At 47.1% G+C, this 12,341-nt stretch overlaps 1 protein-coding gene across 2 annotated transcripts in view; it reads left to right on the forward strand.

Annotated features, from left to right (window-relative positions):
- HCK (HCK proto-oncogene, Src family tyrosine kinase) overlaps positions 1 to 12,341 on the forward strand; it is a 41,361-nt gene that overhangs the window by 7,054 nt on the left and 21,966 nt on the right. The window contains exons 2-4 of one of the 2 annotated variants that reach the window (XM_059038281.2): positions 8,273 to 8,390; positions 11,563 to 11,605; positions 11,971 to 12,070. In XM_059038281.2, coding sequence (XP_058894264.2) covers positions 8,273 to 8,390; positions 11,563 to 11,605; positions 11,971 to 12,070 — 261 coding nt within the window. Of the gene's footprint in view, positions 1 to 8,272; positions 8,391 to 11,562; positions 11,606 to 11,967; positions 12,071 to 12,341 lie in introns of both variants that reach the window. The other variant, XM_059038280.2, reaches the window with a different exon arrangement.

Consider the following 12,341-nt stretch of genomic DNA (forward strand, 5'->3'; position numbering starts at 1 on the left):
ATAGTATTATTCTAAGGAGGCTCACAAGTGCCTTTGAGTTCTGGAGTTGACCAGGTGACCCAGAGGTAACATTGAACATGCTAAAAACTCACTACATGTTTGGAACAAGTGGTTGGAACACATGCATCTCAGAGCCAACCCTCTGGCCAAGTGAGGCAAATGACCAAATGCCCAAGTTCCTCTTCAGTGTGTTGCTCTGTCACCTGCTTTTGTGTAAACCAGGGCATGACACCCGCCCTCTCTGGGGCTGCTGCTCCCATCTGTAAAACAAAGGTCTCTCCAGTCCTTTCCTGTTTGCAAAGTCAAAGTTTTGAGCTCTTGATCAGAAAGAAGCTGAGGGTCAGAAAGGGGAAGAGATGGGGAGACAGGGGCGACCCCTAAGTGCCCATTATGGATAACAGTCACTTGGAGGTTTGGCTGGTTCATTCAGAAGACAGTCAGGGAACTCGAGAAGAGGGAGCTGTAGGGCTCTGCGCTCCTGAAAACTCTTCAGGGACTTGGTCCCTCATAGTGGAAGGCTTTCTTCCCCACCCCCATGGCTGAGCTATTCCGAGAAGGGAAGTTTCCTCTAACTGGACAGTCTTGAGCCCTGGGCCTCTGGCCGTCTGCCTTCCTAAGCTTCCTGTTTGTGTTACTCCTCCCCCCTCCCCTTTCCCCACTGCAGCTTCTGAGGCCAACCCAGTGGAGGATGAGAGACAGGAGAGCTGAGTTCTTGCTCTACTTGCCACTGACCACCTGGGGATGCTCTCTGCCGTGGGCCTCCATTTCCCCATCTGACAGATGGGTTCATAATTCTGGTCCTGCTGACTTCAGCCAAGTATGGTCAGGCCTAGAGAGGGTTGAACACAATATATTCATCCCACAAATATATATGGAGGGCCTAATACACGCTCGGCCCTTTCTAGGCATGGCTTCAGTGCTGTCATCTTCATGGGATCCATACTTCACACACCCTCACATACTCCAATGGGTCTAGTACTCTCTTTACTTTCTTCTATCAAAACTTCCTATCGGGCTTCCCTGGTGGCACAGTGGTTGAGAGTCCACCTGCCGATGCAGGGGACAAGGGTTCGTGCCCCGGTCCGGGAAGATCCCACATGCCGCGGAGCGGCTGGGCCCGTGAGCCACGGCCGCTGAGCCTGCGTGTCTGGAGCCTGTGCTCCGCAACGGGAGAGGCCACAACAGTGAAACAAACACGTACCACAAAAAAATACAAAAACAAAAAAAACTTCCTATCAAGGCAGTCTTTCCCATAAGCCATTAACACTTGAGTATGAATTGCAATCCCTTGTAAGAATTTCCTTTGCACTGGGCAGGACCCTTTGAGGTTTAAGGGAGCAGAAATTCAACTCAAACTGGCTCAAACAGAAGAAGGAGGTTACTGGAAAGTCCATGAGCACTTCAACTTCAGACAGCACTGGAGAATCTATATTTCTTCATTTCTTGGCTCTGCTTTGCAACTGTAAGCCTCTTTTCCAGCCAAACGGATGATTTTCACAGGCCAGGATTGAGTCACATGCCCATCTCTGCTTCTATTACTGCAAGTCTGATTGGCCAGACTTGGTCACAGACCCACCCCTACAGCCAGAGGTTGAAGTCAGCTTTACCGCAATCCATGGGTTGGGAATGGGGGAGAGGCGGTTCCCAAAGAAAACTGGGGAGCTGTTGTCAGAAGAAGGAGGAGCAGATGCTACACAGGAAAGAACTATAGCAGTTCCCTTCAGAGAACTTATCCTCCAACATCTCACTTCATATTTGGGGAAACTGAGGCCCAGAGAGAGGCTGGGACTTGCCTGAGGTCACACAGTGAGTCTGTGGCAGAGGTGGGACCAAACTCCAGGGCTCCTCACCCCCAGCCCTCATAAGCCGCTGCTTGAGCCTAAAAGCTCCTAGAAAACCATCTCCTGCCCACTCCACAGGATGCACAGGCAGGACCTGGGCTTGGCTCTGAGAGTTCAGGAGGCATCTCTGAGGCCTCCATAGCCAGCACAGTGACCATGGGAAGCAGCCAGGCCAAGCAAGCTGAACTTTCTCACTTCCCTTCCATGCAGCATCTGCAGAAGCTGAGGGGACGAGGAGCCGGTTTCAGGTCCCAGGAGTTCAGCACTGACCTGAGGAAGTGTCTTTGCCAGGGATCAGCCGTTCTAAGTTAGTCTTGGGCCAGGCAGGCCACTTCTGCTCTCAGAGCCTGGTTTTGAATCAGATTAGACAAGAAACATGTGTTTTCAGAAATTTTAAAAAGCCTTTCACATCTCTGTCTCACAAGCTTGAGAAGCAAGTGCCTTCTATTACACGGGGAAGAAAATGAGGCTCAGAGAGGGGAAGTGACTTACTCAATGTTACACAGCCAGTCAGTGGCAGAACTAGGATCCAAACCCAAGTATTCAGACCCCAAGTTTGGCCTTCATTCCACTACATTGGTTGGTCTCAAATTTTAGTGTGATAAGAATCTCCTAAAGAATTGTTAGAAATGCAGATTCCAGGCCTACATCCCCAGAAACTCTAGTTCATTCTATCCAGAGTGTGGCCCAGGAATATGCAAGAATCAGTGAGGACTCTTTGGGTACAAGTGGCAGAAATCCTACTCAAACTGGCTTAGGCAAAATTGAGAATTTACTTGCTCATGAATTAGAAAAATTCTGAGGTTGCAAAGTTTTAGGCATAGCTGGATCCAGGTGTTCAAACATGTCTTCAGGAATCACGTTGTCTCCATGGCTCAGCTCTGCTGTCCTTTGCGATGGCTTCACTCAAAGGCAGTCCCTCCCTTCATGATGTCAGGATGGCTCCCAAGAGCTCCAGTTTCCTACAACCCTATCTACATCTATACCCACATCTATACCTGCATCCACATCCGCATCTACATCTACATCTATAGCTACATCCACATCCACATCCACAGCTACATACACATCTACACCTACATCCACATCTATAACTACATCCACATCCACATCCACATCTACATCTACGTCTACACCCACATCTATACCTACATCTACATCCACATTCATACCTACATCTACATCTACATCTATACCTACATCCACATCCACATCCACATCTACATCTACATTCACATCTATACCTATATCTACATTCACATCCACATCAACGCTTATGGAAAGAGAGTGCCTTTTCCCTAATTTTTCCAGCAAAACCCCAGGGCAGACTCTACCTCGGCTAGGATCACATATATACCTATAACTGAACCAAGCACCACTGGTTGTCGGGGGACATGGAATTCTCTAATGGGCTGGGCCTGTATCAAGTTGTCAATCCCTGAAGGCAAGGGTGGGGTTAGCCCCCTAAAACCCGACTGAGTGGGAGAAGCTGGGTGCCCAAGGAATATCCAGGCACTGTTCTCAGAAAAGGGATGGATGTTGAGGAAGCAAGAGCAAAAAATGTTCCCTATGCCCGGTTCTCAATTAGAATGATCACGTGAATCACCTGAGCCTTGTTAAAACGCACATTCTGATTTGGAAGGTGGGGCGCGAGATTGCATTTCTAACACCTCTGGTGGGATGATGCTGCTGGTCTTCACGCTGGCCACACTGAGTAGCCAGGCACTCTGTCACATTTCTAACTCAGTTCAAGCAACTGTGCAGTCCCCACCCTGCAGAGACGCCCTGGGATATATAAACCTCTTCCCTCGCCCTCTCCCCACCCTCATCCCATGGTTTCCAAACCCACCCAAACATCAACATCAAGTATTTGGGAACTACTTGTCAACATATAGCAGACTTTGCTGCCAGATCACAGTTCATTGTGTTCTTCAGTGACCTTTATAGGATGATCCACATAATAAATTCTCTTTGGAATTTAGTGCTCAAAAAATATGTGTTTCTCTCAGTAAATTGCCAGGCTTCCTGGGGTTTTATGTTAACAATGTACAAATTCCCATTTTTATCTTGGCTGCTAGGAAACTCAGATAAATCTAGTACCCAATGGCAGTAGCAGTAGCACCGTAGGCTTCTGGTTCAATAATCTTTCCTTTCTAAATGGTGGAGCATAACCCTTTGTGAGTCTTGAAGTGCTCTATATATGGTTTAATATGATAAGCTCCCTCAAATCCTTTTTGAAAGTCAGTGCTTCTTTGGAACATTCTTGAGTTTCCCCAAATCTTTACTGAAATGCTTCTCATTCTTCAAAACCCAACTCATTATCCTGCTGCTCAATTATTATAAACAGGTTGTTTTTCCTATGAACAAACTAACATACACATGTTAGTGGCAGAACCCGGATATATATTCATTTTACAAAATGGCTTGATATTATACATGTTTTGCAGTTTGCTTTTCTCACTCAGTAAGTATTTTAGCAGTCTTTGCATGGCTCTGACTGTCCTTGCCGATCCCTAACAGCTTCTTGGGAATGTAGTTCTGTATGTCCAGTCTTTCCCATCCCAACTGGAGCAGGAACCAGGTCCTGATGCTTTTACTTTGGCCTGACCACATAAAGCGTGGGCTCTGGGCGTGTATTTACTCACTAATCGTGCATTATGCTCCTACCGTGTGCCAGGGAGTCACTGAGCTAAGCACTGAGGGACACAGACATGAACAAGACCATCCTCTGCTGTGCTGCAGAGATGGAAACGTTCTGTATCTGCACTGCTGGGTACAGTAGCTTGAGCCACAGACAGCTCTTGACCACGTGAAACACGGCGAGTCCTAGCTGAGATGTGCTGTACGTGTAAAACCCACCCTGGGGGCTTCCCTGGTGGCGCAGTGGTTGAGAGTCCGCCTGCTGATGCAGGGGACAAGGGTTCGTGCCCTGGTCCGGGAAGATCCCACATGCCGCGGAGCGGCTGGGCCCGTGAGCCACGGCCGCTGAGCCTGAGCGTCCGGAGCCTGTGCTCCGCAACGGGAGAGGCCACAACAGGGAGAGGCCCGCGTACCGCAAAAAACAAAAACAAAAACAAAAACCACACCCTGGGATGTGAAGACTCAGCATGAAAAAAAATATATATATATAAAGTATCTCAGTGATAATTTTATACTGATTACATGTTAATAATTTTGACATATTGGGAAAAATAAATACATCTTAAAATTAATTCGCATGAAAATATATATATATAAAGTATCTCAATGATAATTTTATATTGATTACATGTTAATAATTTTGACATATTGGGAAAAATAAATACATCTTAAAATTAATTCCCTTGTTTCTTTTTACCTTGAAAAAATATGGCCGTAGAAAATTTTTAATTATATACGTGGCTCACGTTACATTGCTAGGTCTAGTGGTCATAAAAATAAGCATTTCTGAGGCCACTCCAGACCAGGCAGTAGAATGGTTCTCTTGGCTTAGGGGGAAATCACATTTTATGCAAATTTAACTCCTGCCAGTACATCACTTAAAAAAAAAAAAAAAACAACTTTATTGTGCAAAAATTGAACTAATGGGAATTCCCTTTTTAAAAAGTTAACTTCTAGAATATTGTGCTATCTCTACACTTGTAGGCCAAAGGACTTGCAAACAGGGCTTGCTTTATGCTCCAGGGCAGTGCCACATCTGCTAGTGAACGGAAATGGTTATGGTTAACATTTCTGTCGCGTTTATTGTGTGGCATATACCTTTACACTTCTCAACTCATCTGTGATTGCAGCCACCCCAGGAGGTAGAACCCCACCATCCATGGATCATGCATGTTCATTCTTTGGGAGACCCATCCCTCGAGACCCTGTGGCCATGCTGAATATGAAAATTGATGATGTAAGACATACCAAATAGGTGCTCAGAGAGTTGGAGGGAGCTGCTCTACCTCACACAGCCATGCTCGTCCCAGAACACCCTTAAGTTAATCAAAATATATGAAATGTAATATAATTTTATGTCATACAAAACCACGCAATATGCTGTTTTATTTCCCACAACTGTAAACCATATTTATCACAAGTCAGAGAGGTATTGGTTTTTGTTTTCGATGCATACAAGTACATTATAAAGTACTGATTAATTGCAATAATTTTTCAAAATAATGATCTAGCACTCCAGGAGTCTAGATTAATTCCTTACTTTATTCGCAAAAGGTGAATGAAGCAAAAACCGCTTAAGTCTTGATGTCGTAAACTGTTCCCGGTTCCCCCAGGACAGACAAAAAACATCCTTGTAAATAAAAAGAATCTTTAGAAAAAAAAAAACTCTCGTAAACCTAGGAATTTGGGGTTATTTCTTAAGCCACAAACACATGTTTATTTTAACAAGATAAGTATAACTGAGTTCTAACTGCTTTAGAAGAAAATTGTGATTGTGAAGAGATGAGGAAAACAATTACTTCCTTATGTGGCTGCTCACAGCCTATCTTCTCAGCAAATACATGTGCACATTTTGAGAAAAGAAAGAAAAAGTTTCTGCCACTTTAACAATTAAGTTTTGACTCTGATCAGGTAAAAATGTTTTCTTTAAGTGTCTTTAAAGACACCGACCTACTAGAGCATGGACTTGAGGATATGGGGCGGGGGAAGGGTAAGCTGGGACAAAGTGAGAGAGTGGTATGTACATATATACACTACCAGATGTAAAATATATAGCTAGTGGGAAGCAGCCACATAGCACAGGGAGATCAGCTCGGTGCTTTTTGACCACCTAGAGGGGTGGGATAGGGAGGGTGGGAGGGAGGGAGACGCAAGAGGGAAGGGATATGGGGACATATGTATATGTATAACTGATTCACTTTGTTATAAAGCAGAAACTAACACACCACTGTAAAGCAATTATACTCCAATAAAGATGTTAAAATAATTTGATTAATCCACCAGCAAAGTCTGTCAGCTCTACCTCCAAAATGTCCCCCGAATGTGTCCACTTCTTACCCCCTCAATAGCCACCACCCTGGGCCAGGCCATCATCATCTCAAGCCTGGACTCCTGCAGTGGACAGGGCTCCCTGCCCTGCTCACTAAAGTCCATACTCCACTGAGCAGCCAGTGGGATTATTTAAAGTACACACTGAACCCCGTCATCCTTCTGCCTGAAACTTTCCATGGTTTCCCATCATCCTTAGTATCAAATCCAAACTCTTCACAAGATGGGACATCCTTGTCACATGCTATCCTCTCTCTCCTGCCTGTGATCTCCAGTCACACTGGCCTCCTTTCAGTGCCTCCTTTCAGTGCCTGATTCTCTTCAAGCACATTCCTTTGCACTTGCTGTTCCCTCTGCCTGGAACACTGTTCCCTCAGAGTGTTACATAACTGGCTCCTTTGTGTCAGTCAGGCCCCAGGTCCCATATCACCTCCTGAGAGAGGCCTTCCCCAACCGCCCTGTGTAAAGAGGCCCCACATACTTGTTCCTGATCACATCCTCTTTTATCATCCTCACACTTTTCACTAACTGAATTTATCTTGTTATTTATTTGTTACCTGTTTATCGTCTGTGTCTCCCATCCATCTCCAGAGTGAGCTCCATAAGGGCATGAACTTGCTTGTCTTAATCACGGTTTAGAAGAGTGCTCAGTAAATGTTTGCTGAGTAAATGAATGGTTGAATGACCAAATAAATCCATGAAAGAAAGAAGGGAAGGAAGAAAAAAAGAAAAAGAGGGGAGGGAGGCAGGGAAGAAGGAAGGAAGCTGTTAGAAGGCAATTACAAAATGATATGAGGAATATGGTGACCTTGATTATTTGAGCCACATTATGTGACCTGATCTTTATCATTTTATATAAAATGTTCACTTTATATGAGAGTATAGTTTTACTTCACCATGTGCTCTGAGCCTGACTCTGTTGAGTATTTCCCCACCCACGTGCTTTCTCGTCCTCCCAACGTCCGGCGAGTAGGTCGTATTATTATCCCCACTTCGCTGATGAGGAACTGAGACTGGTGAGCAGGGGGTGTGGTAAGTGAGCTGCTAGTCGGGGAGGGAGGGGTCAAGCGTCAGCTCAGGCTTTCTGACCCCAGAGCTGGCGGCTCCCCCCCCCCCCGCCCCCGCTGCTTCGAGGCTCCACCTGTTGAATTTCAATGATCATCACGATTTATTCTCTGAATAAACTCCCCATCGCAGGGGTCCTTGGTAGCATGACTACGACAACTTGTCAGCTCTGTGTGGGTGCGGGCCACACGTGGTGTGGGGAAGCCCAGAGATGACAAGGGCAGAGTGAGCTCCATCCACGTGGCCAGCGTGGGGTGAGGGGGCAGAGAGGGGGAGGGGAGACAGGGAAGGTGACTGGGGTGCCAGCCTGGGAACACGGGGTCTAGAGCCCAGCATCAAAGACTCCCCCTTGTGGGGCTCTGAACAAGCCAGGCTCATCTCCCTTCTCTCTACCACAGAATGGGGTGCGTGAAGTCCAAGTTCCTCCGGGATGGAGGCAAGGTCTCAAAAACGGAGCCGAACACCAGCGCACACAGCACTGTGTATGTGCCGGATCCCACGTCCTTGGGCAAGAGGGTGAGTGGGGGAAGAAAGGGGAGGCCAGCGGCAGCCTGGGGGCTGCCCCAAACTGCCCTCACCACTTCCTGTTTTCCCAAGGGGGAGCAGGGTGAGTCTGGGGTGAAATGGAGCTGACCGCTCGCCGGCAGCTCCCTGACTCCCCAGGATGCACCTGCACCAAGCACCCAGGGCAGGGATGTCACTGCTCCTTGTCCCACTGGCCAGGCCTTGGCCCATCAACCTGGGTGACCAGGTCCCAGGGGGCACGGCCGGCCTCACACCTAGGAAGTACCATAAGCAGTACTGAGAGTAATGAGTGAGCAGGTTAGTGACAACAGCAGTAGAAGTAATGACAGGAATGATGACAGTATCGGCGTCACGGCAATAATAGCAGTAGGAACAAAAGCAGAAAGAGTAAATGAGGGCTTCCCTGGTGGCGCAGTGGTTAAGAATCCCCCTGCCAATGCAGGGGACATGGGTTCGAGCCCTGGTCTGGGAAGATCCACATGCCACGGAGCAACTGGGCACAACCACTGAGCCTGCGCGTCAGGAGCCTGTGCTCCGCAACAAGAGAGGCCGCGGCAGTGAGGGGCCCGCGCACCGCGATGAAGAGTGGCCCCCACTCGCCGCACCTAGAGAAAGCCCTCACCCAGCACAGCCCAAAATAAATAAATAAAATGTTTTTTAAAAAAGAGTAAATGAGAGAAGTGGTAATACTACCACTTCTACCAAATAACCAAGAGGTTATTTGCTTAATTCTCTTACACTTCTACAGAGCTTACAGTGAACCAAGCCCTACTTTAAGTGCATTACTGTTATTGACACCTTTAATCCGCATAATAGTGCTCTTGTAGGTCACAATTTGTATTATACCCATTTTACAGATGAGACACAGACAGATTAAATAACTTGCTAAAGACCAACCACCTGGTTGTAAGGATTCAAACTTGGGCAGTTGCAGGTTCCACTGTCCCAGGGGTAGGAGCAAGAGTAACAGAGCCAAATGCCAGTGACAGCAACAGTAGTTGTGGCGGCAATAGTGGGGGTCGTGGGAGCCGTAGTTGCCATAGAAGTAGCCCCACTAGTAATGGTAGCTGTGGTAGTCAGAAGAGCCGTAGCATTAGTAATAGTAGTGATTACAATAATCGTACTAGTAAAGAGACAACAGTACTAAGAGCAGCAATAACACTTGTAATCATCATTACTGTTCTCTGAAAAACTACTGTGTTCCGGGCACTGGAGTGAGGTATTTCTGTTCATTAAATCCTCACCAAAAACTGAGGCTGGAGTTACGCTACTTTACAGCCAGGCTGACTGAGGCTCAAAGAGGTTAAATGGCTCCCTGAGCTCATACCGCTGGGAAGCAGCAGAGCTGGGTCTTCCTAAACTCAAGGCTGGGGTCTCTCTCCTATAGGATCCTTTCGTCCATCCCCTTACCTGAGGCTGTCCAGGAAGGACAGCCTCTGCTTGCTGCCTGCAGAGGCAGGGATGCACTCCATCCTGGCACCCCTTAGAAGGTTCTTCCTTGTATTGAAGGGAGGCGTATTACCCCATAACCCTTACTCCTGGATCAATACCTGCCCCTTAGTTCTGCCCCAAACACATAGAAATGGGAGAGGAGTGGAATATTCACCTCCCTCCTTCTGACACTTGACATCTATTAATACAGCCTGAGGTTACACGAGATCCTGAGCTGACATCCTAAACCCTAAGTCACTCCCAAGTCTGCTTCTCACCTGGCCTGCATGGCCCTGGGCCCTTTCTGTGGCCAGGGCTCCAGGTTCTCAGGTTCTCTGAGGCCTTCTGGCTTGTCAGCAGTGGGAAGCAGAGGATTTTCTCCCACCAGTTTTTGGCTGTTCTCTCTGAGCATCAGATTTAAGGGACACTATTATCAGCCATTCTTTGTTCCCCTCATGCAGAGGACTGGGTCAGCAGTAAGTTAGTAACTGAGAAAGGGTTCCCAGGTCAAATCAGTTTGCAGAACACTGGACCAAACACTCCTTCCCTGTAGGACTCAGAGCCTTTATAAATCTTTGTAATGGGCTTTGTGAATCTCCCCCAAAAAGGATATACTTCTTAGTGTTTCCCAAATCTATTTCTTTTTAAAAAAAATTTTTAATTAATTAATTTATTTATTTTTGGCTATGTTGGGTCTTCATTTCTGTGCGTGGGCTTTCTCTAGTTGCGGCGAACGGGGACAACGCTTCATCGCGGTGCGCGGGCCTCTCACTGTCGCGGCCTCCCTTGTTGCGAAGCACAGGCTCCAGACGCGCAGGCTCAGTAGTTGTGGCTCGCGGGCCTAGTTGCTCCGCGGCATGTGGGATCTTCCCAGACCACGGCTCGAACCCGTGTCCCCTGCATTGGCAGGCAGATTCTCAACCACTGCGCCACCAGGGAAGCCCCTCCCAAATCTATTTCTTTAAATTAATGTTTACTTATTGTGTAACACAAAAATTCATTCTCTTTGAAAATAAAAATCACAGATTTCAGTGAAAGCTATAGTCTCTGCTGACGATTGCCCCCCTCCCTAGAAATACCACACTCTACCTTAGAGATATCAGCTGTTGTCAGTTTGGCGTGGAACTTTGCAGACCTTTTTCCATGAATTTACACTCACATGTGTACAGTATGTGTCCGCAGAAAGTGTTTAGGATGTTTGAGTATGTGTTTTATACCAATGTATCATATTTACCATTCTGAAGAACTAGCTTTGTTTACTCAACAATATATCTTTGAGGTCTCATTGTGTCAGGAATGAAGCGGCCTCCCTCTTGTAAGGGCTGCTTAGAGCACCACAGTGTAGGCACCAATTCCCCTTTGGACATACACTTAGGTTGTTTCACATACATAGTGCAGCCTTTGTTCGTGGGCCTTGTTGGTAGACCTAGGGTTTCTTCAAACATAGCTTGGAAAACACTGATCTGGACCAAACCCCTCACTGTATGTCGAGGGGAAGGCACAAGTACGTCCCCCAGTACGTCCAAGGCTGAAGGCAGAACCTACGACCCAGGAGAACTGCATCCTTGTGCTGGCTGTGCCCCTAATGTGCTGTGTCACCTTGGGCACTTCCCAGCCCTCTCTGGGCCTCCTCCCATGACTCACGGGGCTGGAATATCCTTTTTGACACTGACTTTCCATGGCTACACACACACTATTGGATTCATCCCCTTCTCCCATTTCTTCCCCACAGTGGCCTGACAGTAGCAACGGCAACCCACCAGGGTCCGCAGAGGGTAAGTAGCTGGCAAGCACGTGTAGTGGAGTCGTGTTATGTAGCGGATTAGGTTAGGTTCTCAGTCAGAGCTTGAGGCAAAAATCCCAAACAGTCAAAGCCACTCTTGAAAATCCCATAAATTGCCCCCCGAATACTTAGTACAGGCTATTGTTTTTCTATAATGTTGTTTCACAACATGAACAAAACTCCGTTAGCTTTAAACTCAAGAATCGCACCTGGCATGGCAAGATGCTTACTTATATCACGAGACAGACACATCAAGGGGTCCAGGGCTGGGTGCCAGGTGTCGGGGTGGGAAACACCCAGGACTGTGGGTGTGCTCAGATAAAGCCTCACCATCCCACATGTCTCTCTTCCCAGCAGGTTCTGAGGAGATCACTGTGGTTGCCTTGTATGATTACGAGGCCATTCACCATGAAGACCTCAGTTTCCAGAAGGGGGACCAGATGGTGGTCCTGGAAGAGTGAGTCCCCATTCCACTCCCCTCTAAGACACACCTATCTCCGATACTCAGTTACGCTCTATTGTGCTTCAGTAAAGGACCTGATAAACTATATTACACTAGGGTGTAAATGACTGATGAGAACCTGATCGTAATAAAAGAAGAAGAGTTTGCTGTTAACCTGGCTTACAGCCACAGTAGAGGGGCTTGCATACTTGCTGATGGCACATCCAGGCAAGGACGGACAGTAGAAAGTGCTTTCTCAGGGAAGCCTTCCTTGGGCTCCTGTGAT

This window comes from Kogia breviceps, chromosome 14 (genome assembly GCF_026419965.1).
Source record: "Kogia breviceps isolate mKogBre1 chromosome 14, mKogBre1 haplotype 1, whole genome shotgun sequence".
NCBI classification, from domain to species: domain Eukaryota; kingdom Metazoa; phylum Chordata; class Mammalia; order Artiodactyla; family Physeteridae; genus Kogia; species Kogia breviceps.